Source organism: Panthera tigris, chromosome C1, assembly GCF_018350195.1.
Source record: "Panthera tigris isolate Pti1 chromosome C1, P.tigris_Pti1_mat1.1, whole genome shotgun sequence".
NCBI classification, from domain to species: domain Eukaryota; kingdom Metazoa; phylum Chordata; class Mammalia; order Carnivora; family Felidae; genus Panthera; species Panthera tigris.
In genome coordinates this window covers 201766617-201793552 of record NC_056667.1, presented here as the reverse complement: position 1 = coordinate 201793552, position 26936 = coordinate 201766617, and the positions used below count along the sequence as shown (strand labels likewise).

At 58.9% G+C, this 26936-nt stretch overlaps 2 protein-coding genes across 5 annotated transcripts; one reads left to right on the top strand and one right to left on the bottom strand.

The window, feature by feature from the left end:
* Window positions 1-195: 195 nt before the first annotated feature.
* Window positions 196-26936, top strand: OBSL1 (obscurin like cytoskeletal adaptor 1). Of its 4 annotated transcripts, none has more exons than XM_042995399.1 (21): window positions 196-1230; window positions 3395-3664; window positions 3749-4000; window positions 4170-4472; window positions 4650-4946; window positions 5953-6225; window positions 7402-7674; window positions 8396-8668; window positions 11539-11811; window positions 12570-12845; window positions 12919-13206; window positions 13380-13655; window positions 14252-14521; window positions 14689-14961; window positions 15960-16226; window positions 17078-17190; window positions 17740-17896; window positions 18067-18228; window positions 18543-18647; window positions 18951-19220; window positions 26876-26936. In XM_042995399.1, the coding sequence occupies exons 1-21, from the start codon at window positions 219-221 to the stop codon at window positions 26917-26919; spliced, it is 5727 nt and encodes a 1908-aa protein (XP_042851333.1). In that variant the 5' UTR covers window positions 196-218; the 3' UTR covers window positions 26920-26936. The 4 variants fall into 4 exon arrangements, with proteins under 4 accessions (XP_042851333.1, XP_042851336.1, XP_042851334.1 ...); XM_042995402.1 differs by lacking the exon at window positions 26876-26936 and adding an exon at window positions 19922-20066; XM_042995400.1 differs by lacking the exon at window positions 26876-26936 and adding an exon at window positions 19918-20066.
* TMEM198 (transmembrane protein 198) lies at window positions 20712-26715 on the bottom strand. Its single transcript, XM_007086182.3, has 5 exons — window positions 26345-26715; window positions 25834-26038; window positions 22751-23326; window positions 21473-21675; window positions 20712-21088 (listed from the first exon to the last, which is right to left on the bottom strand). Exons 2-5 carry the CDS (start codon window positions 25997-25999, stop codon window positions 20951-20953), a joined length of 1083 nt encoding a protein of 360 aa, XP_007086244.1. The 5' UTR covers window positions 26000-26038; window positions 26345-26715; the 3' UTR covers window positions 20712-20950.

The following is a 26936-nucleotide window of genomic DNA, read 5'->3' as shown; positions in this document are numbered from 1 at the left end:
GGGGCCCGGGAATCTCCGCCGCCGCAGAGCCGCAGCTCCGGGCAGAGGGTAAGGAGGCGAGCCGGGAGCGGGCGGCCGGGGGAGAGCCCCGCGGGTCCCCGCCGCCCCCGGCCCCAGACGCGCCGCGCCTCGCCTCGCGGGCTCCCGCCGCCGCCCCCGGCCTCCGCGCGCCCGCCGCCCGCCCTTCCCCCCCGCCCCGCTGCGGGCCGGCCGCCACGATGAAGGCGGGCTCGGGGGATCAGGGGAGCCCCCCGTGCTTCCTGCGCTTCCCGCGGCCCGTGCGGGTGGTAAGTGGCGCCGAGGCCGAGCTCAAGTGCGTGGTCCTGGGGGAGCCGCCGCCCATTGTCGTGTGGGAGAAGGGCGGCCAGCAGCTGGCGGCCTCCGAGCGCCTCAGCTTCCCGGTGGACGGCGCCGAGCACGGCCTGCTGCTGAGTGGCGCCCTGCCCACCGACGCGGGGGTCTACGTGTGCCGCGCCCGCAACGCGGCCGGAGAGGCCTACGCGGCGGCCGCCGTCACCGTGCTGGAGCCGCTGGCCCCTGAGCCCGAGCCCCAGCCCGCCGAGCGCCCGCTGCCTCCTCCCGGGGCGGGGGAGGGCGCCCCGGTGTTCCTGGCGGGGCCCCGGTCCCAGTGGGTGCTGCGGGGGGAGCAGGTGGTGCTGACGTGCCAGGTGGGGGGCCTCCCCGCGCCCGCGCTCTACTGGGAGAAGGACGGGATGGCCCTGGACGAAGTGTGGGACAGCGGCCACTTCGTGCTCGAGCCCGGCCGTGCCGAGGGCGGCCCCGGCGTGAGCCTAGCGCTGCGCATCCTGGCGGCGCGGCTGCCGGACTCGGGCGTCTACGTGTGCCACGCCCGCAACGCGCACGGCCACGCGCAGGCCGGCGCGCTGCTGCAGGTGCATCAGCCCCCCGAGAGCCCGCCCGAGGACCCCGATGAGGCTCCCAAGCCCGTGGTGGAGCCGCTCAAGTGCGCGCCCAAGACCTTCTGGGTGAACGAAGGCAAGCACGCCAAGTTCCGCTGCTACGTGATGGGCAAGCCCGAGCCCGAGATCGAATGGCACTGGGAGGGCCGCCCGCTGCTCTCCGACCGCCGCCGCCTCATGTACCGCGACCGCGACGGCGGCTTCGTGCTCAAGGTGCTCTACTGCCAGGCCAAGGACCGCGGGCTCTACGTGTGTGCAGCGCGCAACTCGGCGGGCCAGACTCTCAGCGCGGTGCAGCTGCATGTCAAAGGTACTGCGGCACCCCTGGGGCTGCCCGGGCCCTGGGGAGGGGCCTCCAGCGCTGCCCGGGAGCCGGTAGGGGGAGGGGAGACGGACTAATAGCATACCGTTTCCTGCCCGCCTCCCACCCCCCAGGGATTCGTATTTAGTAGGTCTCCAGGGTACCCAGGAACTTCTTAGCAAACTTCGTAAGTGATTCTGAGGCCGAGGGTGGAAAACCAGCCTTTGATAAACCGCTTTAAGGAGTGATTGATGTACAAACCAAGAGGGAGCACTTATAGTCCAGGGGATTTCAGCCTTTTTGTTTCACTCCCCTTCCCTCAATGGAAATCCCTTGTGGAGACTGATATAAGGAACATTTTATGGGTGTACATTTCCGGGTCCAGATTCATAACTATCCATGAGAACAAGGGTAAGAGGAGGCTGCATTCACAACTGGGTCTAGTCTGTGAGTCCTGGGGGGGAAAGTCTGGCTGCAAGCGACACATTGAGAAACTCCTGATTCACACCAAAGGTAGACTTGAGGGAGGGAAAAAAAAAAAAAAAATGCACTTTTATGAAACTGCTCTCCAGGTTTGAAAGAAGAAGAAGGTGAAGGAGAAGAGATTTCCATTTCAAAGTTGAGTCACCAGCAGTATCTAATAACATTAGATACATTGCTCATAAACAGAAAACTCAGAGGAAAAAAACATCCCAAACTCCCACTGGAAGGTGAAGCTCTCCAGAATAGGAGTTCCCTGCAACTCCAGGGATTATACTTTCACTGGCTGTTCCTCAACTTGTCCCCTCAGAGGAAGAAAAGTGGGCACATTTCCTGAGCCCTGCCTGGCGCGAGGGCAGCATGTGGCACCTGTGCTTCTGTGGTGAGGTCTGATGTGCACAAACTCGCAAAACTGCACTAACACCATCAGGAAAGAAAAGCCCAGTGCGAAGGCAGAACTTCCCAGAGGCACAGGACACACACGCTTCTCCAGCGGCCTGATAACCCGCTGGCCATTTCCATCATCATGCTTTCTTTTTGTAAAATGCAGTTTTGACAACGACAATTTATTTTATTTTTTTTTTTTAGTGTTTATTTTTGAGAGAGACAGACAGACAGAGTACGAGTGGGGAGGGGCAGAGAGGAGGGAGACACAATCTGAAGCAGGCTCCAGGCTCTGAGCTGTCAGCACAGAGCCCGATGTGGACCTTGAACTCAAGAACCGTGAGGTCATGACCTGAGCCGAAGTCGGCTGCTTAACACACTGAGCCACCTGCCCCCCCTGAAAATGACTACTTTAAAATTTTTTTTTAAGTTTTATTTATTTCTTTATTTTGAGAGAGAGCGCATGCACTCATGTGCCAGGAGGGGAGGAGGAAGAGAGACAGTCCCAAGCAGGCTCCACACTGTCAGCACAGAGCCTGACCCGGGGCTCAAACTCACGAACCGTGAGACCATGACCCGAGCCAAAGTCAAGAGTCAGACGCTCAACCTGCCGAGCCACCCAGCCGCCCCTGTTTCTTTAAATTTTAATTGCACTTTTTAAAAATCATTTTATTTTTTTCATCATGATTATTGTGCCCCTTTAATCCCCATCCCCTATTCCTGCCCCACCTCCCCTCTGCTAACCATCAGTTTGTTCCCTATAGTTACGAGTCTGTTTCTTGATTTGTCTCCCTCTTTTTTTATTTTTTCTTTCACTCATTTGCTTTGTCTCTTAAATTTCACATATGAGTGAGGTCATATAGTATTTTTCTTTGACTGACTTATTTCACTCAGCATTATATGCCCTAGCTCTAGCCAGGTGAAAACGACTAAAGTTCTTTAAAAATGAAATTCAGCTCAGCCCCTTGCAGAATTTGTGTAGTGCCTCTGAGGGACCCCAGGGAACAGCTGGAAAATCACCGTTGTGGTCCAAACCCTTCCATCCCTTTCCCCGCTTGACGGTCAGGAAACTGAGGCCCAGGATCACTGAAACGGCCTTGCTCAGGGTGATGTGGCCGGAGTGTCAGGGTCAGATGAGAATCCAGGCCACCTGACGTCTCTCCTGTTGGGTTTTCTGTGATCCTGGAATACCTGCTGGCCTGGGAGGAAAATGGCAGGAGCTGACGCGGGTATAGGCAGTTGGTAATGCACGGAGCCCTTCCCCTGGTCTGGCCCTCTCCAGAGCCTTCTATCTCTCCCCTCCCCACAGAGCCCCGTCTGCGCTTCACCAGGCCCCTGCAGGATGTGGAGGGCCGGGAGCATGGCATTGCCGTGCTGGAGTGTAAAGTGCCCAACTCCCGCATTCCCACGGCCTGGTTCCGTGAGGACCAGCGGCTGCTGCCCTGCCGCAAGTACGAGCAGATCGAGGAGGGCGCCGTCCGGCGCCTCATCATCCACAGGCTGAAGGCAGACGACGACGGTGTCTACCTGTGCGAGATGCGGGGCCGGGTGCGCACGGTGGCCAATGTGACAGTCAAAGGTGGGCTGGCCAGTGGGAGGAGGCCGAGGCTGAGGCAGGCGGATGCCCAGGCCCCAGGCTGGGGGATTCCCGTCCTTTTCTCAGGGCCCATTCTGAAGCGGCTGCCCCGGAAGCTCGACGTCCTGGAGGGAGAGAATGCGGTGCTGCTGGTGGAGACACAGGAAGCTGGGGTCCAGGGGCGCTGGAGCCGCGATGGGGAGGACCTGCCGACCATCTGCCAGAGCAGCTCCGGCCACATGCATGCCCTGGTCCTTCCAGGGGTCACCCGAGAAGATGCCGGCGAGGTCACCTTTAGCCTGGGCAACTCCCGTACCACCACTCTGCTCAGAGTCAAATGTGAGGGCAGGAAAGCCCGTGGGCAGACTGACTCTTCGAGGGCCGGACAGGAGGGCCAGGGCAGGAGGGTGACCAGATGCCAGAGCCTGGGTTGGCAAAGCGGACTCAAGTTGGGAGGGCTGTGGGAGGCTGGAGCAGGGCTGGAATGCAAACCCTGCCTCTGTCTCAGGCGTCAAGCACAGCCCCCCGGGACCCCCGGTATTGGCAGAGATGTTCAAGGGCCATAAGAACACAGTCCTGCTGACCTGGAAGCCCCCCGAGCCGGCTCCTGAGACCCCCTTCATCTACCGGCTGGAGCGGCAGGAGGTGGGCTCGGAAGACTGGATCCAGTGCTTCAGCATCGAGAAAGCCGGAGCCGTGGAGGTCCCAGGGGACTGCGTGCCCTCCGAGGGCGACTACCGCTTCCGCGTCTGCACAGTCAGCGAGCACGGCCGCAGTCCCCACGTTGTGTTCCATGGGTCTGCTCACCTCGGTGAGTCAGTCCTTCCGGACCCAGCCTGTCCGCGGCCGTACCCCAGTCACACCTCCCCACCCTCTCTCCTCCCTTCCCCAGCCTTCGGTCCCCGTCGTGTTATATGCCTTCTGCCTGCCAACTCTTGTCCTCTGCCAGCCCTCTGGTTCTGATGGCGGCACTCTGTCCCCATCTCAGTGCCCACAGCCCGCCTGGTGGCAGGTCTGGAGGACGTACAGGTATACGACGGGGAAGATGCGGTCTTCTCCCTGGATCTTTCCACCATCATCCAGGGCACCTGGTTCCTTAACGGGGAAGAGCTCGAGAGTAATGAGCCAGAGGGCCAGGTGGAGCCTGGGGCCTTGCGATACCGGATAGAGCAGAAAGGCCCACAACACAGACTCCTCCTGCAGGCTGTCAGGCACCAGCACAGCGGGGCACTCGTTGGCTTCAGCTGCCCCGGTGTGCAGGACTCGGCCGCCCTCACCATCCAAGGTTGGTGCTGGTGGGGACCTGGGTGGACACAGAAGTCCTTGGTGGGTTCAGACGGAGGGCTCAGCGGTCCAGAAGGCCAATTTCCACCTACGTACGACGTACGTTATCTTCAGCATCGTAGCCAAATTCTCTTTGTGGCTTATAGAATTCCATCACGTTTGCTATCTTAGAGGCATGGCCCCTGGGCCCTAGTCCCTGACTGCTTCCTGCCTTATCATGTAACCGATAACATTATCAGAGCAACTTCTTGTGGTGTTAGGCACAATCCTGATCGTTTTATGTGCGTTAATTAACATGGTTCTCTCGACAGCCCTACAAGATAGATTCTTTGGTGAGTCCGTTTTACACATGGAGACACTGAGTCACAGAGGGGTTAAGTGATTTGCCCAGAGTCACCGAGCTAATGAGTGGTAGTGCTGGGTTATGAAGCCAGGCAGTCTGGTGCCAGAATCCCACTGTGCCACCTGTGGAAACCAGGAAGGAAGGGGATGAGGGGTCCCTGAGGAGGACGGTTCTTGGTGGGCATCTGAAAGTGCAGGGGACATATGGCATTTGCCATCTCACCATTGCTGGAGTTTGTCCGGCCAATCAAGGAATTCCTCGGTGACCGAGCACAGGGCCAGGCAGGTGGTCAGCTGCTGGCATCCTAGGAGGAGGGCAGAGTAAGAACCAACAACCAGAGTGGCATTTTCAAAATGCAGCCTGGGACCCCTGACATCAGAACTGCCTGGAGGGCTGGTTGATAATGCAGATCCCCTGGCCCTTGCATGCCTGTGTGGGGCCTAAGAGGTTGCATTTTCAGTAGACTCCCTAGGAATTCTGTACGCTCAAACATTGCCCTTGAGAATTGGCGTGTGAGCCCAGCGATTTTCTTTTTCATTCCAACAAACGCGTTGAGCCAGCGGTTGTCTGGCCTGATGTACTCCGGCCTGCACCAGCGACGGGTGTTTATCCCAGGTGGAGCATGACAAGGGTGCTGCCTGTGCCCACGCTTCTCCCCACACAGAGAGCCCGGTGCACATCCTGAGCCCCCAGGACAAGGAGTCGTTGACCTTCACGACCTCGGAGCGGGTGGTGCTGACCTGTGAGCTCTCCCGGGTGGACTTCCCAGCGCGCTGGTACAAGGACGGGCAGGAGGTAGAGGAGGGCGAGTCGCTGGTGGTGAAGATAGATGGGCGCAAACACCGCCTGATCCTGCCGGCCGCCGAAGTCCGAGACAGCGGCGAGTTTGAGTGCAGAACAGAAGGCGTCTCAGCCTTCTTCAGTGTCACCGTCCGAGGTCAGCAACGATGGTGGTCTGGGCTCCTGCAGCTGAGGCTGATTCCCGGGGGCCATGCAGGCCCTGCCCCCTGGTCTGCCTGCTTGGGGGTCCCTTCCAGGGAGAGCCAGGGGGGCCAGCGGACACGTTTTCAAATTACCTGTACTTGCTTCCTAATCCTCCCGTGCACCAACACCCTCCAGCATACTTGCCTTCCACATACCCCTGGCTAGGTAATGAGGGTGGGGAAATGAAATTCAATGAAGGGAAGGAGAGGCACGTGCTAACATTTACTGGGTCCCTGCCGTGAACCCAACATAATACCAAATGTTTCAAATACATAGGGTTTCACGTAATCTTCACATCTGGATGAGAAGCAGTAGATCTCTACAACACAGATGAAGAAACAGGCTCAGAGAGGTTATGTGATTTGCCCATTATCACACAGCCAGCAAACACCATAGCTGGGTTCACACCCAGGTCTGTGCTTATCCTACTATCTCAGGTAGCCACGGTCAAAGGGAAGCTTTAAGTGCAGGGGTCCAGTGGTTCTCAAGCCATGTTCTGGCTGCTTCAGAACCACCTGGGAAGCTTGTTATAAAATGCATACACCCAGGCCCCCCAGCTCTCCAGCTCCAGACTATCCAGGGTAGAACCTGGGAATCACTCCGGGAAGGCAGCTTGGGAACCACTGATTCGCCTCATCTTCTTGCTTCGAGTGGACATCCTGTCTCAACCCCACTGCAAGGAGGCCCTCTAACTGCTGTACACGCACCCAGTGACAGGGAACTCACTACCTGTAGCGAGCAGCTGTCTCACTGTGGCACCTAAGTCATTCCCCCTTCCTGCCCATCCTAGGGCCGGTGCTCCAGGGGATCCCTTGTAAAAACAGCAGCAAGCGTGGCCCAGTGTGGCCCATGCTAATGACCTCCTCTCAGCCTAGGCAAAGGCTGTCATCTGTGCCTCCCCCTCCCCCATGTCCCCGCCCAGCCACCCCCACGTCCCGTGGGGACGCCCAGAACACAAAGGTGCCACATGGTTTGCGTTGCCTCACCTGCCATGCCCTCAGTACCCCACGTCATTGCTCCAGACCACCCTGCACAGCACGGCCTTAACCCTCCTAGTGTCCCCTGGGGAGGAAACTGTCTCCTGTGAGTCTCCTGTCTGCGTGACCTCGTTTTGTCTGCTTCCCACCAGACCCCCCAGTGCATATCCTGGACCCCCAGGAGCACGTGTTTGTGCATGCCATAACCTCTGAGTGTGTCATGCTGGCCTGTGAGGTGGACCGAGAGGATGCACCCGTGCGCTGGTACAAGGATGGGCAGGAGGTGGAGGAGAGTGACTTTGTGGTGCTGGAGAAGGAGGGGCCCCACCACCGGCTGGTGCTGCCTGCCGCCCAGCCCCCCGACGGGGGCGAGTTTCAGTGCGTCGCTGGAGATGAGCGTGCCTACTTCACCGTCACCATCACAGGTGGGGGGACAGGCAGGTCCGTGTGGCACCGCCTAGCAGCTGTCACACGATCCCCTCCGGGCCACTCTTCCCCAGGCCCTCTTCCCTCCCCGCAAGCTGATTGCGTGCCCCTCCTCGGTCTGCATCCTACGATTCAGTCACCCACCAAAACTACGTTGTCCTAAACGCTGGCCAGGGCTCCACGAGTCACAGGGCACCTCTGCCCCTTTCCATTCTCTGGAGAAGGAGAACCTTCAGGAATGGCAGAGCTTTCCGGCGGGGCAGGGTGTAGGGCAGGTAAGCCCCCACCCTAGAGGGGTCAGAAGACCTCAAAAGTCTATGGGAGACCCTGGCTCCATCTGGGCACCTAACCCACCTCTCCCCAGCCCCATCTTATGTACGGTTCCTGCCCCAACCCAGAGAGCGTAGACCATTTCTACAGCAAAGGCTGACACTGTGGTCCCGATGGGGCCACCGTGCCTGTGACGTGCTTTGGTGACTGTGGTTGTGTCTCCAGATGGGGGTGGCTGTCCCAGCAGCTAGGAGACCTAATCCAAAGGAAGATTCTCTTCTTTTTTTTCTTTTTTTTGTTGTGATGAGCACTGGGCGTTCTATGTAAGTGGGAAGGTGGGAAGGCTCTCTTCGTCAACACGTGGCCCACTTGCAGGAGGAGGGAACAGGCGTGGCTCAGGGAGGGCAGCCGGGCGCCTCGGTCCCAGCTATGACTGTCCCTGTCCCGCAGATGTCTCCTCGTGGATCGTGTACCCCAGTGGCAAGGTGTATGTAGCGGCCGTGCGCTTGGAGCGTGTGGTGCTGACCTGTGAGCTGTGCCGGCCGTGGGCCGAGGTGCGCTGGACCAAGGACGGTGAAGAGGTGGTGGAGAGCCCCGCATTGCTCTTGCAGAAGGAGGACACCGTCCGCCGCCTCGTGTTGCCTGCCGTCCAGCTGGAGGACTCCGGCGAGTACTTGTGTGAAATCGATGACGAGTCGGCCTCCTTCACCGTCACTGTCACAGGTGTGGGTTCACCCCAGCCGCCCGGGGTCACCAGAGGACAGTCCTGAGCCCTCGGGGGAGCTGGCCACCTACTCCCTAGTCGGCATACTGGGGAGGAGGGAGGTGGGGCTGCGGGTGCATGTACCGAGGCTCCCTGCCCGGAAGACCCCAGGGCCCCTATTCAAGGAAGCAGGCTCCTCCCCAGCACCAGGGCCAGGAAGAGCTGTGCTCCCCTGGCTCATTTACTGGGTGCCTCCCACGTGCTACCAGACCCCGGGCCGGGTGCTGCAGGTAACTGGTGTGTGATATATACATGCACCGTCTCTGCTCTCAGAGCTGCAGTCTAGCTGGGGAGGCAGCTGTTAACCAGGGGTCGCAAACGGGCAGTCCGTAGGGCCCCATGCAGCCCACAGATGTGTTTTGTTTGGCCTGCAGAGTCTTACCAAAGTCAGGACAGTTCAAATAACAATCCGGAGTTATGCGTCCTCTTGAAAAAGCCGAAGACCCGGCGGCTCTGGTCCCGATTCCCCCCATGGAGACGAACAGCTGGTGCTGAGTAGCAGCTGCCCCCATAATATGGGGCCCACATTCCTCTGCCCTTCCCCCTCTGCCATTCCTCTTTGCCTCTGCCCAGACCCCTTCCGCCACTCACCTGACCACCTACCTGGCCCCTGTGGGCATTTGAGTTTGCGACCCCTGTGTTAAACCAATAAATGCACAAATAAATGCACAGTTGACACGTCGTGACAAGTGATGTGAAGGACCAGAGGGCTGGAGAGAGAACAGGAGAGTCAGAGAGGGCTGCGGAGAAAGCCGCCACGCCCCTGGGCTGGACTCTGGACACCTGGTGGCAAGCAGACAGACCCGCTCACTTCCCTCCGGGAGCACGAAGCCTGGGAGGAAAGCCAGACACTTTAGAGGGTCTCAAAAGGTGGACTGTCTAGTGTCGTGACAGGGGTACAGAGGGAGCTCAAGGCTGGGGGGCTGCTAACCTTGTCGGCAGGCAGGAAGTGCCTTCAAGGCAGATACTTGGGGGCAGGGGCCGAGGTAGCTGAGTGGGGTCAGGTTTGGGCCGAAGGTAGATGGGAGAATGTTCAAAGCTGGAAAAGCACAAGACGACTGTGAAAGTCACGGTGGTTCGGTGCTGGAAAGCGTGGGGCCGCAGGCCTCAGCGCCAGACCTGGTGTGGATATGCAGCTCGGGGGGGTGGGGGGGCGCTCGCAGGGCCTGACAGCTCGGTGGCACAGAAGAAACGTGCTGGCTGCACTGCACTGTCTTGTCGCCCTGTCCTCCGCTCTGCCCCAGCAGTGATGCCTCGATCCAGGCTGAGCTGCCTGGGTGCCCCCACCCCCAACCCGTGAGAGTGCAGCCTGGAACACCCAAGCCACAAAGCCAAAGGCCTCTCTGTGCATGTTTTGTCCTGTAGTGACCCCTTCAAGCTTTTCAGCCCCACGCCCTGGCCAGACACAATGGCAGACACACATTTCAGCTCACACCTGGCCTCCCCACAAAACACCAGATTGCTCACCGGGAAGTTCACACAAGCGGCCGGGAAGTTCACACAGAGCCAGCCCGGCTTTGGGCCAGGGATAAACAAGTCTGATGCCAAGCTGAGGTCCCGCAGCTGTGCGGACACTCCAATCCTGTCATGGCACCTTGTCCTCACCCCACTGCTCCCTTCACCTCCTTAGCTCCCCAGGCAGCCGCACCTTGCAATCTACCAGCCTTGCTGGACCCCCGAGAACCAGCCTGCGTCCTTTGGACTCTTAGAACAAGCCCTGTTAGGGAGGTGGGTTGTGGAGGCAGAGGACTTGTGTGCTGGTGAGCACGTCTGCCCATGCGCACCTCTGCAAAAAAGTGTTTCCGGGAAGCGAGCAGTTCCTGAGCTTAGCCACAAGGGGGCCGCATGGTAAAGGGGCTCTAAAATGTCTTGGAAACTAGAAGATTCTGGGAGATGTTCAGGGCGCATGGGAGCATGGGCAGGCTCGGACTCAGTGCTTGAGCACCAGTCACCTCCAGTGTTGACATAGGAGGTCCTTTCCTGTGGAGGAATGACCCCTTTGGAGCAGTTGGAGATGAACTCCCAGAATCAGCGTTTAGCATCCCTGGGGAACTCAGGTGCTGGCAACTCGTAGACACAGATGCAAAAATCATTACTGAGTTCTGCAAGCTTTGGCTTTCAATCCCTACCACTGCTCACAGAGTCTGAGCCTCCCTTTAACACATGGTGGCTCTTCCTCCAGCCCTCGAGTACGTGGACCCAGCTGTGACCTTAAAGAGATTGGTTAATCACTCTTTGGCTCGATTTCTTCATCTGGAAAACAGGGATAAAATGATACCTACCTCTTAGGATTGCTGTGAGAGTTCAGTGTGTAAAGTGCTTAGGACTGTTCCTGGAACCTTAGGAAATCATACAGAAGTATTCGCTGTTTCGGATCTACAATCTCTTGTTCACAATTCTGAAATCCAAAAAACCTCTCCAAACCAAAAGTCTTTTTCTAAGTTTCGTCTTCAGAGTCATTTCAGTAAAACCTGTGAAACTATTTCTGCTCTTTAAGTATCTTGTTTAGAGTGAGTATATGTATATGTCACACTGCCGAAATGTTAGTGTGGTTGGTTGCGGCGGGGGATGGGGCGCGGGGGGGGGGGTGCTCCAGTGGGGGCTAAGAGAGGCAGGTATGTGATATATAATAAATGCACCTTTTTTTCCTGGGATCTGAAGCATTCTGGATTCACATCTCTGGCCCCAGGTTTTCGGAGGGTAGATCGTGGACCTGTTATTCCTTGTTATCATTATCCTTATCACTCTTGTTGCGAGCGACAGGAACTCCGTGTTGCCAGGGCGGCTGGCGATTGAGTTTGTGACAGCCTGTGATTGCCCCACTCTGCAGAGCCCCCGGTGCGCATCATATACCCCCGAGATGAGGTGACCTTGATCGCCGTGAGCTTGGAGTGTGTGGTGCTGATGTGTGAGCTGTCTCGGGAGGACGCCCCTGTGCGCTGGTACAAGGATGGGCTGGAGGTGGAGGAGAGCGAGGCCCTGGTGCTGGAGAGCGACGGGCCACGCCGCCGCCTGGTTCTGCCTGCGGCCCAGCCCGAGCAGGGGGGCGAGTTCGTGTGTGATGCCGGAGATGACTCAGCCTTCTTCACTGTCACCATCACAGGTGGGCATTCTCTGGGCACCGTGGGGAGCTAGAGAGGCAGGAGGCTGAGGGACAGACACCCAACCTTCTCACTTCCTGCTTCTTAGGGGCCCCCCACCTGCCCCACACAGCCTGCCCCTCCCCCAGACTCCTCATTCTCAGCCATCAGAGAGCCCTGGCTTGCCCAGATCAGGCCATGACAGTGACTACAGAGAGCCCAGCAGTTAGGAGCATTCATTCATCCATTCATTCATCAAATATTTATTGACCAACTACTATGTGCTCGGCACTGTTCTGGATGCTGAGGGATAGAGTAGCAAGCCAATAAGAGAACACCTCCGGTCTTTGTGGAGCTCGAGTTCTAGTGAGGATACACAGACAACCAGTAGGCGGTGATAAGTACATCAGAAGCAAAGTGGGGAAAGGGGGTATGGAGTGGGGGCGTGGTAGGGTGGGGCGTGCACTGGGGTCACATCGGTCTGGGTCTACCTCTGTCTATCTGTGGGCCCTCAGACAAATCACTTTCCTCTAAAGAGGCTTCGAGTCCTCCTCTGTAAAGTGAAACCAACATTGGTGCCGCCCTCGGGAATGTCAGGAGTAGCTGTGAGAAGAGCTGCCGTGTGCTTAGCACAGCACCGGGCACACAGTAGATGCCCCCAGATGGTAGCCACACAAGTCCCGAGAACTGCTCTGGAAAGAGAGAGTGCTGGGAAGCCAGTGTGAGTGGGTGGGAGCCTGCTGGCTGAGCCTGAGCACCTTTCCCTCTGTCTGTCCACCAGCCCCACCAGAGAGGATCGTGCACCCGGCAGCTCGCTCCCTGGACCTGCAGTTCAGGGCTCCAGGGCGTGTGGAGCTGCGCTGTGAGGTGGCCCCTGCCGGGTCCCAGGTGCGCTGGTACAAAGATGGGCTGGAGGTGGAAGCATCGGACGCACTGCAGCTGGGAGCCGAGGGGCCCGCTCGCACCCTGACCCTGCCCCACGCCCAGCCCGAGGACGCCGGGGAGTATGTGTGCGAGACTCGGGATGAAGCCGTCACCTTCAACGTCAGCCTGGCCGGTGGGTGCTTCCTGCCAGCCCGGGTGCGGAGGGGGCAGTCAGCCGGAGCTGACATGTTCCTCTCTCTGTCCAGAGCCCCCAGTCCAGTTCCTTGCTCCAGAGGCAGCCCCTGCCCCACTCTGTGTGGCCCCTGGGGAGCCGGTGGTGCTGAGCTGCGAACTGTCCCGGGCTAGTGCCCTGGTCTTCTGGACTCACAATGGGAGGCCGGTGCAGGAGGGCGAGGGCCTGGAGCTCCATGCTGAGGGCCCCCGCCGCATCCTCTGTATCCGGGCCGCAGACCTGGCCCACGCAGGCCTCTACACCTGCCAGTCCGGGACAGCCCCGGGGGCCCCCAGCCTCAGCTTCACCGTCCAAGTGGCTGGTGAGTATGGCCCGGGCAGAAAGCCTGAGAGCGTTGCACCCCCAAGCCCATGTGAGTTTCCCCGCCTCTCTAGCATGCTTTGTCCATCCCTCACCCACCTCTCTCAGTATCTTGCCCTCCCCACAGCCCTCGGGCCTCTCCCCGTCCAGTGACCCCCAGCTCTGACCCCACAGAGCCCCCCGTGCGGGTGGTGGCCCCCGAGGCAGCCCAGACAAGGGTTCGCAGCACCCCAGGCGGGGACCTAGAGCTGGTGGTGCGCCTCTCCGGGCCCGGGGGCCCTGTGCGCTGGTACAAGGACGGGGAGCGACTGTCGAGCCAGGGGCGGGTGCAGCTGGAGCAGGCCGGGGCGAGGCAGGTGCTGCGGGTGCGGGGGGCACGGAGCTGGGACGCTGGGGAGTACCTGTGCGACACGCCCCAGGACAGCCGCATCTTCCTCGTCCGCGTGGAAGGTAACAGTGCACCCCTCACTCCCTGTGGGCCCTGTCACCCCAAAGACCACACCCCTGCACCCTTCTGGGACTCCTTCAGCCCCCGACCCCCTCCTGGCTGCCTCGGGCTCTAACTGGTGCATGCACAACCGGTACTTGGATGAGGCTTCAGGAACCCTCTGTATAGGAGGAGCCATAACCCAGTGGTTAAAAGCAGGGGCTTTGGGGTCAACCCACCCAGGTTCCAATCTGGGTTCCACTTGTCAGTAGTGTGAGACTCTGGCAAGTGGCTCCACCTCTCTGGGCCCCGGCTCTGAAGGGCGGGGCGGGGGGTGGTGCTTGTCTTGTAGGGCTGTTGTGACCCTTAAATGAGATAAATAGGGTCCATGGTAAATTACCTAATAGGGAGTCAGAGAAGTAGGGAGCCAGGCTGGGATTGAAAGGAAGTAGCTAGGAGCGGCAGGGAGCTGGCATCTTGTCCTCTGAGATACCCCCCGTGGTCCTCAGCAAAGATCTTTCGGATAACTGAGAGACGAGGACCTGCACCCAGGAGAGGATGGAAAGGAGGGAGAGGGAAAGACACAGCCCCACCTCACTGCCTGACCCCATCCCCCCAGAACCACCACTGGCAAAGCTGGTCTCAGAGCTGACGCCACTCACCGTCCATGAGGGTGACGATGCCACATTCCGGTGTGAAGTCTTGCCGCCAGATGCCGATGTCACCTGGCTCCGCAACGGGGCCGTTGTCACTCCGGGGCCCCAGTTAGAGATGGCCCAGAATGGTTCCAGCCGCACGCTGACGGTGCGACGCTGTCAGCTGGACGATGCGGGGACCGTGACTGCCCGAGCAGGGGGCACAGCCACAAGTGCCCGGCTCCACGTTCGAGGTTTGGTCCTGATGGGGATGCAGTGGTCTTGTCTCCTGTGCCTGTTCTCTCAGCCCTGGCCCTGGCAGCCTTGCGCCTCTGCCCAGGGACCGGCCGGTGAGCAGGGGGTCGGTCATCAGCCTCCAGGCCCCACCAGGCTCCATGACCCCCTCCCCCTTCCTCCCCAGAAACGGAGCTGCTGTTCCTGCGGCGGCTGCAGGATGTGCGGGCAGAGGAAGGCCAGGACGTGTGCCTCGAAGTAGAGACAGGTCGAGTGGGCGCAGCAGGTGCCGTGCGCTGGGTGCGAGGTGGGGAGCCCTTGCCCCGTGACTCGCGCGTGTCCACGGCCCAGGACGGCCACGTCTACCGCCTCTTCATCCACGGCGTCGTCCTGGCCGACCAGGGCACCTACGGCTGTGAGAGCCACCACGATCGCACCCTGGCCAGGCTCAGCGTGAGGCGTGAGTGCCCTGTCTTCTCCTAACCCATCACACTGCCCCGTGGCGCAGCCTTTCCTGGCTGCCCCAGGGCCCCTCAGACCCCCCACCAAAGTGCCCCTCGCCACTGAGGCAAGTCAGCCCTGGCTGGCCTCCAGAAGTGTGACCTGAAGCAGCCTGCCCAAAGCAAAACTTTTCGTTTTCTAGTGTTTTCTATCTACCCTAGAAGTCCGTGTGGATTTTGCATTCCATTTCACGTGTCCCAGTTGGCTTTGCTGTAAACGTAAATATTATACTCCAGAAACACGTGCCGTGTTTATCCCTCAGTCACCTGCCCCAGGGTCCACGGGCCCATTTGGCAAATAGCAACTCCCCCATCTGCCCCAAGCCAGAGCTTTCTATTAACTGCGAGACCTCATGCAAGTTACTTACTCTCTCTGAGCCAAGTCTTCTCAAGAATGGGGCTGATCCGTACTTCAAGGGTCTTCAGGAACAATAGCTGAGATGACATGAAAAATGCCCACACAGAGCTTGGTAAATGGTTGCTGTTGCTGATATGTAGTCTCTTCTAATTTATTTCATTCATTTAATCGCAATAAACCCATGTCTCAATGCTGTTCACCTTGTACGGTTGGAGAAACTAAAGCCCAGAGAGGTCGAGCAGTTTGCCAAAGGTCACACAGCACACAAACCATGTGGCAGAGCTAGGGCCTAATCCCAGCTTGTCTGACTCCGATTCCTGTGCTCCTCCCAGTGTCACAGTACCCCTCACCCAGACTCCTCGACCCTCTAGCCACAACTCATCTCCTTCACGTGTGCCCTCTCCTAAGCCCCTCCCCACCCCGCCCAGTTGGCCTCCTGTGCTCCTTTCTCCCTGATCCTGGTTCCGGGCTTCCTTCCACAGGGGCTCAGATTGGGTGTTAGGGGTGGTACAGGCGGGGCCAAGAGCTGTGTGAACCCTCAAAACCCCTGCCCAGAGCTGGAGCCCTCATCCTCCCTCTCTCCCCATCTCCCCCCACCAGCGAGGCAGCTAAGGGTGCTGCGGCCTCTGGAGGATGTGACCGTCACTGAGGGGGGCAGTGCCACCTTCCAGCTGGAGCTGTCCCAGGAGGGTGTGACCGGGGAGTGGGGCCGAGGTGGAGTCCGGCTGCAGCCGGGGCCCAAGTGCCACATGCATGCAGAGAGCCACAGTCACCGTCTGGTACTCAGCGGCCTGGGCCTGGCTGACTCGGGCTGCATCACCTTCACGGCGGATTCCCTGCGCTGCGCAGCCAGACTCACTGTGAGAGGTGTGGATTCTGGGCCCGCTGCTTGCCTGCTGACTGCCCTGAGTGTGATTCCACCGATCCCCCTCCCTGTGTGGCCCCCTGCACTGACCCTGCCTGTCAGAGTGTGCCTCCCCTGACTCTTTGGCCTTGGGTGGCCCCCAAGACCGCCCTGCTTGAGTGTGGCTCCTCTGACCGATCTGATCCAGCGTGACTCCACTGACCTTCTGGTCCCTGTGAACCACTGACCATGCCACTGTGTGTGGTCCCTCTTGTTTGCTGCCTGACCAGGGCCCCACTGACCACTCTGAGTGTGGCCCCACTGACCACACCTGCCTGCCGTGGCCCCTGCTGCCTGCCTGCGTGTGCCCTTCTGACCACTCAAGTCCCAGTGACCCACTAACTGCCTAAGGATGACTCTGCTAGCAACTCTGGTTCAGGGACGCCCATTTTTCTACGCCCCATATTCCCCACTGACAACACGTGCTCTGGAGTTCCCCCCATTGCTCCTCTGAACACATCATGTCTCCCACTGGCCAGTGTCACCTGTCCATTCCAGTAAAGTGTGGTCCCCACTGACCATACCTGTCTATAGGTGACTCCACTGGCGTCCCTGCTTTGGTTCCCGCCCCCATGCCCCGCTAATTCCAGCATGTCCCCCACTGGCCAACTTAAAGTGTGATACCCCCAGCTGGCCACTCCTGTCCCATTGACCCCTGTGGCCCTGTTGTGTCGTCCACTGACTAGCATCCCACTTGGACCACTTGTGTCCCGGCACATCCCCCTCTGACGAGTGGTCTCCACCCACCACCTTCCCCAAATGCGTCCACCACTGACCCCTGTGCCCAAGTGTGTCTTCCTTCTCCCCCTCCCAGAGGCCCCAGTGACCATTGTGAGGGGGCCACAGGACCTAGAGGTGACCGAGGGAGACACAGCTACATTGGAGTGCGAGCTTTCCCAGGCCTTGGCTGATGTCACTTGGGAGAAGGTCAGAACCCATCCCACCTTGACATCATAAGGACATAATGATAATGGCCCAAATGGAAACAACTAATACTCCCTGAACAGATGTGTCTGGCACTGTGCTCAGATTTACTTTACATTAAACCCTCTAATCCTTACAACAGCCCTATAGAGTAGGTTTTGCTATCTCTGTGTCATCTCTAAGGAGCCTGAAGCTCAGTGGGGTGGTATCGCCCAGCGGCAGACAAAAGGGGTAGAGCCATATTTGAGTCCAGATTTGCCTTATTCTAGAATCCATGCTCATGTCCAGAGTGATCGGTACACGACTTTTGGCTTCCAGTGCCCACGGCGCCCCTTTTCAGTCCTAACATCCCCAAGGATGACACCTTCCCAGTGAGGCTCCTGGGGAGGCCTCAAAGGCTCAGGACAGCCAGATCCCAGCCTGGGGGGACAGAGAGGCATAAATGCTCCTCGAAACCTCTGGACTTCAACAGACGGCGCCGCCCTCTCCCAAGGCCGAGGCTGCCTGTGTCCAACCGAATTCTCCCCGACCCTCTGCAAATCTCGCCCCTAGGACGGGCGCCCGCTCACCCCCAGCCCTCGGCTCAGGCTCCAGGCCCTCGGCACGCGACGCCTTCTCCAGCTGCGGCGCTGCGGCCCCTTGGACGCCGGGACCTACAGCTGTGCAGTGGGGACGGCTCGCGCCGGCCCCGTCCGCCTGGCAGTGCGCGGTGGGTACCGGGCGCTGCCCGGACTGGGCAGTGCTGCGGGCGCGGGGGCTGCGGACCCGACTAGCCCCGGACAGACTCCGGTGCCTCCCGGGAGTAGGGCGGAGTGTGGGCGTGAGCGGGCACCGCCCCCTCAGCCCCGCCCCCGCCTCACGCCCCCGGCTCCGCCCCAGAGCGCACGGTGTCAGTGCTCTCCGAGCTCCGGGCGGTGCGCGCCCGCGAAGGCGACGGCGCCACGTTCGAGTGCACCGTGTCGGAGGTGGAGACCACCGGGAGCTGGGAGCTCGGAGGCCGGCCGCTGAGACCCGGAGGCCGCGTCCGCATCCGACAGGAAGGTCTGGCGGACTTTCTTCCTATTCTGGCCCCCTGCTGCCCCGCCCCCGGCTCAGGCAAACCCCGCCCTACTAGGATAAGCCCCGCCTCTGGCTCGAGTGAGCCCCGCCCCACAGCCCAAGGAACCTTCTCCCGGTATTTCTCCGGTCCCCAGCTCTGAGCCACCGGTCCTGGACCACTCCTCTTTCCCCTCAGTCCCGCCCCCGGCGCACATTGGCCGCGTCCAAACCGACCCGGGGACCTACTCCGGCCCACCTTCATCCCCGAACCCTCCCCTTGGCTGCTCCGGCCTCGCTAGCGCCTCTCTCACCCCCAGGGAGGAAACATGTTCTGGTGCTGAGCGAGCTGCGCCCGGAGGACGCCGGTGAGGTCCGCTTCCAGGCGGGACCCGCCCAGTCCGTGGCTCAGCTGGAGGTGGAGGGTAAGCAACTGGGGAGGGACGGTTGGGAGAGGGCATCATCTCCCCTCGGGACTGGCAGGCTGGCGGCTGGTCCTGGGAACACTGCCTCCCCACCTCCCTTCCTCGAGGGACTCTTCTGGGGCGGGTCACAGAGGGCAGTGCGTTTCCTGGGGAGGAGGAGACTTTGGGTTAAGGGTACAGAGGATCGGGCTGGTGCCTTAGATATCTAAGAGAAGTGGAGGCTGCAGGGAGGGGGAAGATGCGTCTCTCCTCCTGGGGGCCCTGCGTGTCCCTATTAACTTAAGCCCTCGTCCTCACCCCCAGCACTGCCTCTCCAGATGTGCCGCCGCCCGCCTCGAGAGAAGACGGTTCTGGTCGGCCGCAGGGCGGTGCTGGAGGTGACTGTGTCCCGCTCGGGGGGCCACGTGTGCTGGTTGCGGGAGGGGGTCGAGCTGTGCCCGGGAGACAAGTATGAGCTGCGCAGCCACGGCCCCACCCACAGCCTGGTCATCCATGACGTGAGACCTGAGGACCAGGGCACCTACTGCTGCCAGGCCGGCCAGGACAGCGCCCACACACGGTTGCTGGTGGAGGGTGAGTGGAGCTGACTGGGCAGAGGTCAGAGGGGCAGGCTGGCTGGCCAGACAGGAGGGGTCGCCTGGGAGCTGGTGGGCTGAGACACGCCTACCAGAGGTTTTCCAGGACTTGGGATGGCCAACTGGTTCTGGGGTGTGTGGAGGTGGGGAGTGGGGGAGGGGCTGAGGGCTGAGCAGAGGAGGGAGCCCTGTGTTCTCTACTGGAACCGTCTGGTTCAGGTCAGCCGTTTCCACCTTTCTATGCCCTTTCCTGTCCAGGCTTCTCACTTTCTCCTGCCTCTGGACTGTGTCTGTCTCTCTTGAATGCCCCATTTGGACCCTAATTCCTCTCCTTCCTACCTACTAGCCCCTGATCTGTGCCTACCTGTCCCTCATCCCCCTCCTGCTCTCTGCCCAGCTGGCTTCTGCCCATCTCAGCCAGCTCCACATCGGGCTGAGAAGAGGGCTCCTCTAGTCCCATTTCCTTCCTCTTCCACAGAGATGCCCCCTCCACTTGAATTCCCGCATTTCCTACCCCTAACTGGGGGCTGACTCCCATTTTCCTGCCCTCATAGACATCCCTGACAGAGGCCCAGAAAGGGTGGGGCAGAGGGTGAGGAGCCAGCTCTTCCTGTGCGGGTGCCCAGGCTCTGCCAGGGGAGAGGACGGTGGTACCCACTCTCTCCCCAGCCCCACGCCGAGTCATTCCTCTGCAGGTAGCTAGGAGGACCGAACCAGGCCAGGCAGGTGCCCTCGGACAGCTTGGAAGGCGTGTGCCCGTACCCTGGGCAGGGGTGGGGAGGCAAGGGAACCACAGGTGTTGGGGACAATAAAGTGGTGCAGTCCTTTTCCCTGGCTCTCTGTGTGATGTAGGAGGGCAGAACTTGCCTGGAGCCTCTGTGTAGTAAGTGACACAGGACACCAAGGGCTGCGGGGCTTCCCATTTGGCCCGTGAAAGTGCCAGCCACTGAAGACCACCACCACTCCTGGCAGAAGCCACACAGTTTGGCACATTTATAAAATATGTAAAACAGGGTGGGGTGAGGGGAGACAGAAGCATGAGGTGTCCAGGGTGGCATGACAGACACCAGACATGCACCGTGCATTTAAGCCCCCTCCCCCAGCCCCTTTCCCTAACCCAGCCCAGAGCAGCACCCCCCACCCCCCTCCCCTGCCACTGCCCTCAGGCTGGTGGCTTTGTAGAAGACAGGGGACCAGGGCTAGGGGTGCTGCCATTTGCCCCAGGGACAAGGACAAGAAGCCTTAGATGAGTCTGGTTGGGAGGTGGAACAGTGGGGGAGGAAGGCAGACATCCTCCACTTAGACATGCAGGAGAGTGGCCTGTGGGACCCCAGCAGTGGGGGTGGAGGCAGGGCGAACCTTGGAGAAGCCCCACCCATCAGAAATCTAAGGCAAGGGTCCCAGTGTCCCCTCAAGCCCACGCCTCCATACACACATATACACACACACACAGGCGGCACACTCACAACCCTGAGCACACCCCAATGGGGCTCACACCCCGCATCCCTCAAGAGCCCCTCTGGAGCTCGGGAGGAGGCTTTCCCCTTAGGCCAGGCCCAGCCTGAGACAGGTTCTCTCTTCCAGTAGCCGGGCCAGCCCTCTTCAGGGTGGGGAGGGGGACAGCCAGAGGCCACAGGGCCAGGCAGGCTGGGTAGAGGCCCAGCAGACCTCCCCAAGCTGGCAGAGCTGGTGACCTCAGAGTCTAGGTGGGCAGGAGCAGCAGTACTGCTATACCCGCACGGGGGGCCCTGAGCAGGCCGTCAGTGGCCCCCGAGACCCATACTCATAGTCCGCGTCTGTGGGCGAGGCCATGAAGGAGCTCAGTGAGCTCCCCGTCTGCCGGTCCCGGAAGCTCTGGATGTAGCTCTGTGGGAAAGTAAACACGGGTGTAAGCGTGGAAATCCTGCCCCGGAAGCCACCTCCAGGGACATCCTCTCCTTGCACGCCACAGCCTCAGACTCACCCCAGAGTGCCACAGGCCCAGGGCCTCACCACAGCCCACTCGGGCTATAGTCCATAGCCCGAGACCCTACCCATACTATACCTCATTAAAATTCCTACTCAGGACACCTTTCCCCCAGTCCTAGAGCTGGAACCCGTCAGGCTCCTTGTGCAGGGGTTACAATAGGCAGACAAATGCTAGCCCTTCTAGATTGAGATCGGCCTCTGGGGAAGGCCCAGTTCCGTTGGACAGAGTCTACAGTACTCCCTTCTCCCCCCATTCAGGCTGGAGGGGCCCAGGTTGCTCACCGGGGAGAGGACATCTCCATTGAAGCGTTTGATGGGCACGGGCCTGCGCCGATAGGCGGGGTCAGGAGGCCCGGGCCTTGGAGGAGCCCGGGGGCCTCTGGGGGGCGCTCGAGGGGGTCTCTTCTTCCTCCGCTTCTCCTTGCGCTCTTCCTGCTGCCGAATCCGCATCAGCTGGACGCGTCGTCGCTGCCGGCTGATGACCACTGTGCAGGGGTGGGCAGAGAAGGGACTCACAGGCTCACACGCCTCGTGTCCTCCAAGCCTCCCTGATCCTTCCTACCTCAGGGCTCCAGGTGTCCAGATTCCCTTTGTCCATAACCTCCTGCTCCCCCTTCCTTTCCCCATCTCCCACGCCCCAGATGGGACTTCCTGCAGTTGTTCTTTTCTTCCAAAGGTCATATGGAAGATTCCTAGACTTCTAAGTACTCCCTCTCCAGCTATTATCCCTTTCCCAATCCTGAGCCCCAGGTGACTCACCTAAACCAGCCGTCATCATCTCTCAATTGGACAACTACAGCCTCCTTCTCACTGGTTGGGCCTTCCATGCTTGCCCCCCATTTCCACAATGTTTCTTACACTCAGCAATCAGAACGAGCATCCCAAACGCTAAATGAGATTCTATCCACCCCCTGCTTTAAACCTGCAATAGCATCACATTGCCCTCCTGGTAAAATCCAGAGTCCTAATCATGGCCCACAGGGCCCGCACAGTCGGTATGCCTCACCCACCACACTGCAGCCCACTTCCTCAACAAGCCAAGATCTTTCTTTCTGGGGACCTGCCCTTGCTGTTCCCTCTTTTTCTAGCTCTTTGCGCGTGGCCTCTTATCCTTGAGCACTCTACTCAAATGTCACCTCTTCCTAGCGGCCTTCCTTGACCCCTGTATCCGTAACAGCCTCTGTAGGTCACTTGTTTACATTGCCCTGCATATTTCTTTCGTATCACTCCAGAGCTGGAATTATCTAGTTTGTATGCATTCTGTTGTCTGTCTCCCTCCACCTGAATGCAACCCCATGAGCGCAGGGTCCTTTTCTGTTGGATCCCCTGTGCCTGAAACGGGCTTGCCACAGAGCCACTGCCCCATACCTTGTTGCAGAATGAATAGTGGGGCTGCGGTCCTGTCTTCCCAGACCCTGAGCCAGTCAGCTCTCTAACCCTATTGAGGCCTTTGGTTACTAGTATGTACTGCTCCTTCCCCCGTGCCCCATTTGCTCAGTCCTCCCACCCGTCCTTGGCCACTCATTTCTCTCTCACCCACCCTGGCCTGGACCCTCTCACCTTCCGTGTGGGAGTCCCTCTCGGCCGTCACCCGCCACTGCACCAGAACGCCCATCAGGCTGAGCAGGGGCCAGAGTGCCAGCAGGGCCCAGCTCCGCCAGCAGAGGGGGGGTACTGGGGCGGCACGCAGTCGCTCCACCGCGTAGCGCCCCAGCAGCAGCAGCTCAGCAAAGTAGTCAGCGGCAGTGGCGATGAGCGCAGCACCTGTCACGGCGGTGGCCAGGGTGGTGAGTGGTCGCGGCCAACGCAGTGTGAGCAGGGCGCAGAGTAGGCCGCCCCCCAGCAGCAGCCCCAGTGGGCCCCACACAGAGCCTGGCTGGTAGTAGGGAGCGGAGCCCAGCAGGGCGGCAGCAGCGAGCAGCAGACCCAACAGCAGCCCCACCAGGAAGAGGCCCACACTGCGCACCAGCATGGCCACCAGCCCGCAGAGCAGCCCAATGCCCAGTGCGATGCCCGCACTTGCCCCGGCACTCAGCTGTGTCTCCAGCACCCGCTCTCGGTAGCACAGCAGGAAGATGACCACCGAGCCAAACAGCAACCCAGTGAGGAAGAGTACTGCCTTGAAGCAGCGGTAACCTGGAGGGGAACAAGGGCTAGTGAGGGGCCAAAATGAGGTCACCAGGCTCCAGAAAGGGGATCAGAGGGGTTTTGGACATGAGAATCACAGAGGAACCAGGAGCAGGACACTAAGGTCAGAATCTTGGGGGCCACTGGAGTTCTGAGGGCATCAGTGATGGGACCATTGGGGTCCAAGGAGGTCAGAGAGATAGGTCATTGGGACTCACTGGGAAAGCAGAGAGATAAGAGTTACTGAGATGAGTGTTGGGTCTTTGAGGGTCAGATAAACCATTGGAGTCAAGAGTGAATCAGTGATAGGGTCATTAGGGTCTTTGGAATCATAGGGGTCAGAGAGAGAGGTCATTTGGGGTCACAGGCGATCAGCAATAGAATCACTGGGGCCTTAGGAGGGATTGTTCAGAGATACGAGGTATTTAGAAGTCAGAAAGAACTTGAGAGATGAGGGTCACACAGGTTCAGAAAGATAATGTCTTTAAGGGGTAACAGGGCTTCAGAGATACAACATTAGTAGAAAATTACAAAGAGAATGGAAAAGCAGGGTTATTGGGGAGGGGTTCCAGAAGATGAGGTCATTGCAAGCAGGGGAATTAACAGACATGGAATCGTTGAGAGTGTTAAAGGGTTTCTGAGAGGGTAATATTGAAGCCAGAGAAATGGGAGATCATGAGGGTAGGCAGACAATGGCATCATAGGGATCAAAGTGTCAGGAGTAACAGAGGGAGACAGAGGGATGGAAGGTAATGAGATAACTGGAGGCGGCTGGGGGTCACTAGGGTCATAGAGTGTTCAAGAGGATTATAAGGGGAACCGGTGGTCATGGAGTTTCAGAAAAATGGAAGTTATACCCATTAAGGGTAACTGGAAGAGTGAGGGACTTGTAGATACTGAACAGTTGGGAAGATGGAAGTCAGAGATGGAGGTCAAGGGGTCAGGGTACGCCAAAGAGAAAGTTCATAAAGAGATTCAGGAGGTGCCTGGGTGGCTCAGTCAGTTAAGCATCTGACTCTTGATTTTGGCTCAGGCTGTGATCTCGAGATCGTGAGATTGAGCCCCATGTTGGGCTCTGTGCTGAGCATGGAGCCTGCGTGGGATGCTCTCTCTCCCTTTGCACCTCTTCCCTGCTCTTGTGCATATCCTCTCTCTCTCTCTCTCTCTCTCAAAAATAAATTTAAAAAAGAGGAGATTCAGTTTTAGGAATGAGGGAAGCATCAGAGTCCAAGAGGTTCTGGGGTCAGATAGAGGAGTAGGGCATACACAAGGGCTCAGAGTCCAAGAGCCTGGGAATGAGGGCATCCAAGGTGGGTAAAGTGGCAGAGAAGCCCAGGGGAGAGAATGTCAGGCTGCTTGAGCAACTGCAGAGAGAGTGGGTATGGGTAGTGGAGAGCATGAGGTGACAGACTCCTTAGAGACCCAGAATGTGTCCTAAACCCTTAGAAGGGCACTTCCTCTTGCTCATTCTGCAGTTGTTCAGCTTGGAGTTTGGGGGTGGAACAGGAGGGACCATCTGGCTCCCATCCTTACCTACTACACAGCCATTCTAGGGGGAGGTATAAATGCTGCAGAACACTAGTCTCATGGCACCTCTGCCCAGCCTGGAATCCAGATCTCCATGCTTCCTTTGTACTTCTTCCAATTGCCTATAATGATTCTCCTAGAGGCTTCCCTTGGGCCCCCAGCCCATGGAGCTCACTCCCCTCTCTGAAATTCTGTAACTCTTGCAGTAGTCACCAGGCACTTATTCCACTAGCCCATCTGGTACCTTTGTGCAAATTAGAAAAAGTCATGTCTTCCTCTAGGTAAAGCAGCCTTGTGCCAAGGCCTAGAGTTTGGCAAATGGACCATGGGCTGGATTTCAGCTCCCGGTTGCCTATTCAATTGAACTCCCTTGTGGGAGTTCTTGTGCAGTACCCATCCTAAACAACTGTTTATAGCAGGCCTGGTTACTATAGCTATCTCCATGTATGTGACTACCATCTAGCCCGCTCTAACATGTATTACAGGTGTGAATGTTCCAGAAGTCTCTCCCCTATCAGACAATATGCCATGTGGTAAGGGACCATGTTCAACCACCCTGCTAAATGCTTTTCTGTGCCTACCTGGCACAGTGACCCAAACCCATCTTCACCATAATAGCTATTATTTATTGAGCATCTACTATTTTCCCAACAACCCTCTATGAGACAATTATCATTGTTCGCACAGTTTAGATGGGAAAACTGAGGCTCAGACAGGTTAATGTGCCGAGGTATCACAATTAGTAATGTGCAGAGCCAGTTTCAAATTCAAGCATGCTGAATTTAAAAGCCTGTGTTTTTTAGGACCTAGAGTCTAGATGATCCATGAACATGTGTGGGATGAAAGAAAGAGAAAAGAAAGATAGTTATTCATGGTGGTGGTGGTGATGGTGGTAGTGGTGATGATGTTCTAGAGAAGATTTGAGGCGCCTAAAAAATAATTTGGGAAACAGTGGGGAGCCCAGGTGAAGGATGAGGTAGGGGTCTCACCGAAGAAGCAGTAGACGACTCCGAACAGACAGCACATGATGCAGACGAGGGCCGGCAGTGCCTGGTACCTGCGCTCCAGGGGCTGCTCACAGGGTGCACCCCAGAAGGCATCATCTGGCTCGGGGGGCAGTAGCTGGAACCGCAGTGTCGCCACAGTGCCTGGCATAGTGCTGGGAATGGAAGGGAGTCAACCTCCCAGGTCAGCCTGACAAAGAATAAGTTGGGGTCAAGGAGGAGTGCTGGGTCTCCACCAGGATGGGGGCAAGAATGGGAATGGGAGAACTAGGCAAGGACACCAGTGGACAAAGGAGTGATGCCCAGCTCTGGAAGCATCTCTGAAGTGGAGCAAAAGACAAAGGGAAACAAAAGTGCCTGGCTAAAGGAGGCTGAGATGTAGAAGTTAAAAGGGACCCTGGTTGGGGGAAGAGGAGGACAGTGTGCTGCCCATAAGAAAGAGGCAGCCAGGAGACTCCTCTGTGGGCGGCCAAATCTGGGATTGTCCAAGATCTACCTGGGCAGGAGGCGACCTGAGCTTCTGAGCGAAAGAGGCTGTGCAGGGGCCGGAGGGTCCGGGGTTGCAGAGCGCCAGAGGCCCCAGCTGACTGGGGTCCGGGAAAAGTCCGCCGAGCCGGGAAGGGGGCTGCTGGGCCGGAGGGACCGTTCTCTGTGCGGCGGCGTCGCTGCTCCGCCTCCAACACCGGCTGGCACTCCAGTGCCGCGGAGTCTGGGTACTCAGGCTGGGTCTGGGGAAGGGAAAGGAGCAGGAGCAGGGGCTTGGGCTGCCCCAGAGCCGCGGCCCCATGCCCTGAGCCCGCCCGCGGCCTTTGGTGCTGATGGACAGCTCCGGCCTCTGCTCCTGACGTCACTCAGGGCGCACCATCCAGGCAGGGGCGGGCTGCTTCTGACGTCACCAGGGACGCACCAACCACGCCGGGAGAGGCAGGGGACTCCGCCTCCGGCGTTTCCCTCACCGGCACTGAGGAGGGGGCACTTCCGGGGGTCCTTCCCCTTTAACCTCCCCCTTCTCCTCCGTCTCCGGTAGCTGGAGCCCGAGACCCCACCCCGGGGGCGGGGACCTCGCAGTGACACGTCGGACAGCGGCG

What these genes read in the sequence shown, in the direction of transcription:
- OBSL1 (XM_042995402.1), top strand. Translation starts at nt 219, where the DNA reads ATGAAGGCGGGCTCGGGGGATCAGGGGAGCCCCCCGTGCTTCCTGCGC. An exon ending in CTTCACCGTCACTGTCACAG is followed by an intron (nt 8,669 to 11,538) that starts GTGTGGGTTCAC and finishes CCCACTCTGCAG; the next exon opens with AGCCCCCGGTGCGCATCATA. An exon ending in CGTCCGCCTGGCAGTGCGCG is followed by an intron (nt 17,897 to 18,066) that starts GTGGGTACCGGG and finishes GCTCCGCCCCAG; the next exon opens with AGCGCACGGTGTCAGTGCTC.
- TMEM198 (XM_007086182.3), bottom strand. Translation starts at nt 25,999, where the DNA reads ATGCCAGGCACTGTGGCGACACTGCGGTTCCAGCTACTGCCCCCCGAG. An exon ending in GAGGGACTCCCACACGGAAG is followed by an intron (nt 21,676 to 22,750) that starts GTGAGAGGGTCC and finishes ACCCCTGCACAG; the next exon opens with TGGTCATCAGCCGGCAGCGA. An exon ending in ATGGAGATGTCCTCTCCCCG is followed by an intron (nt 21,089 to 21,472) that starts GTGAGCAACCTG and finishes ACTTTCCCACAG; the next exon opens with AGCTACATCCAGAGCTTCCG.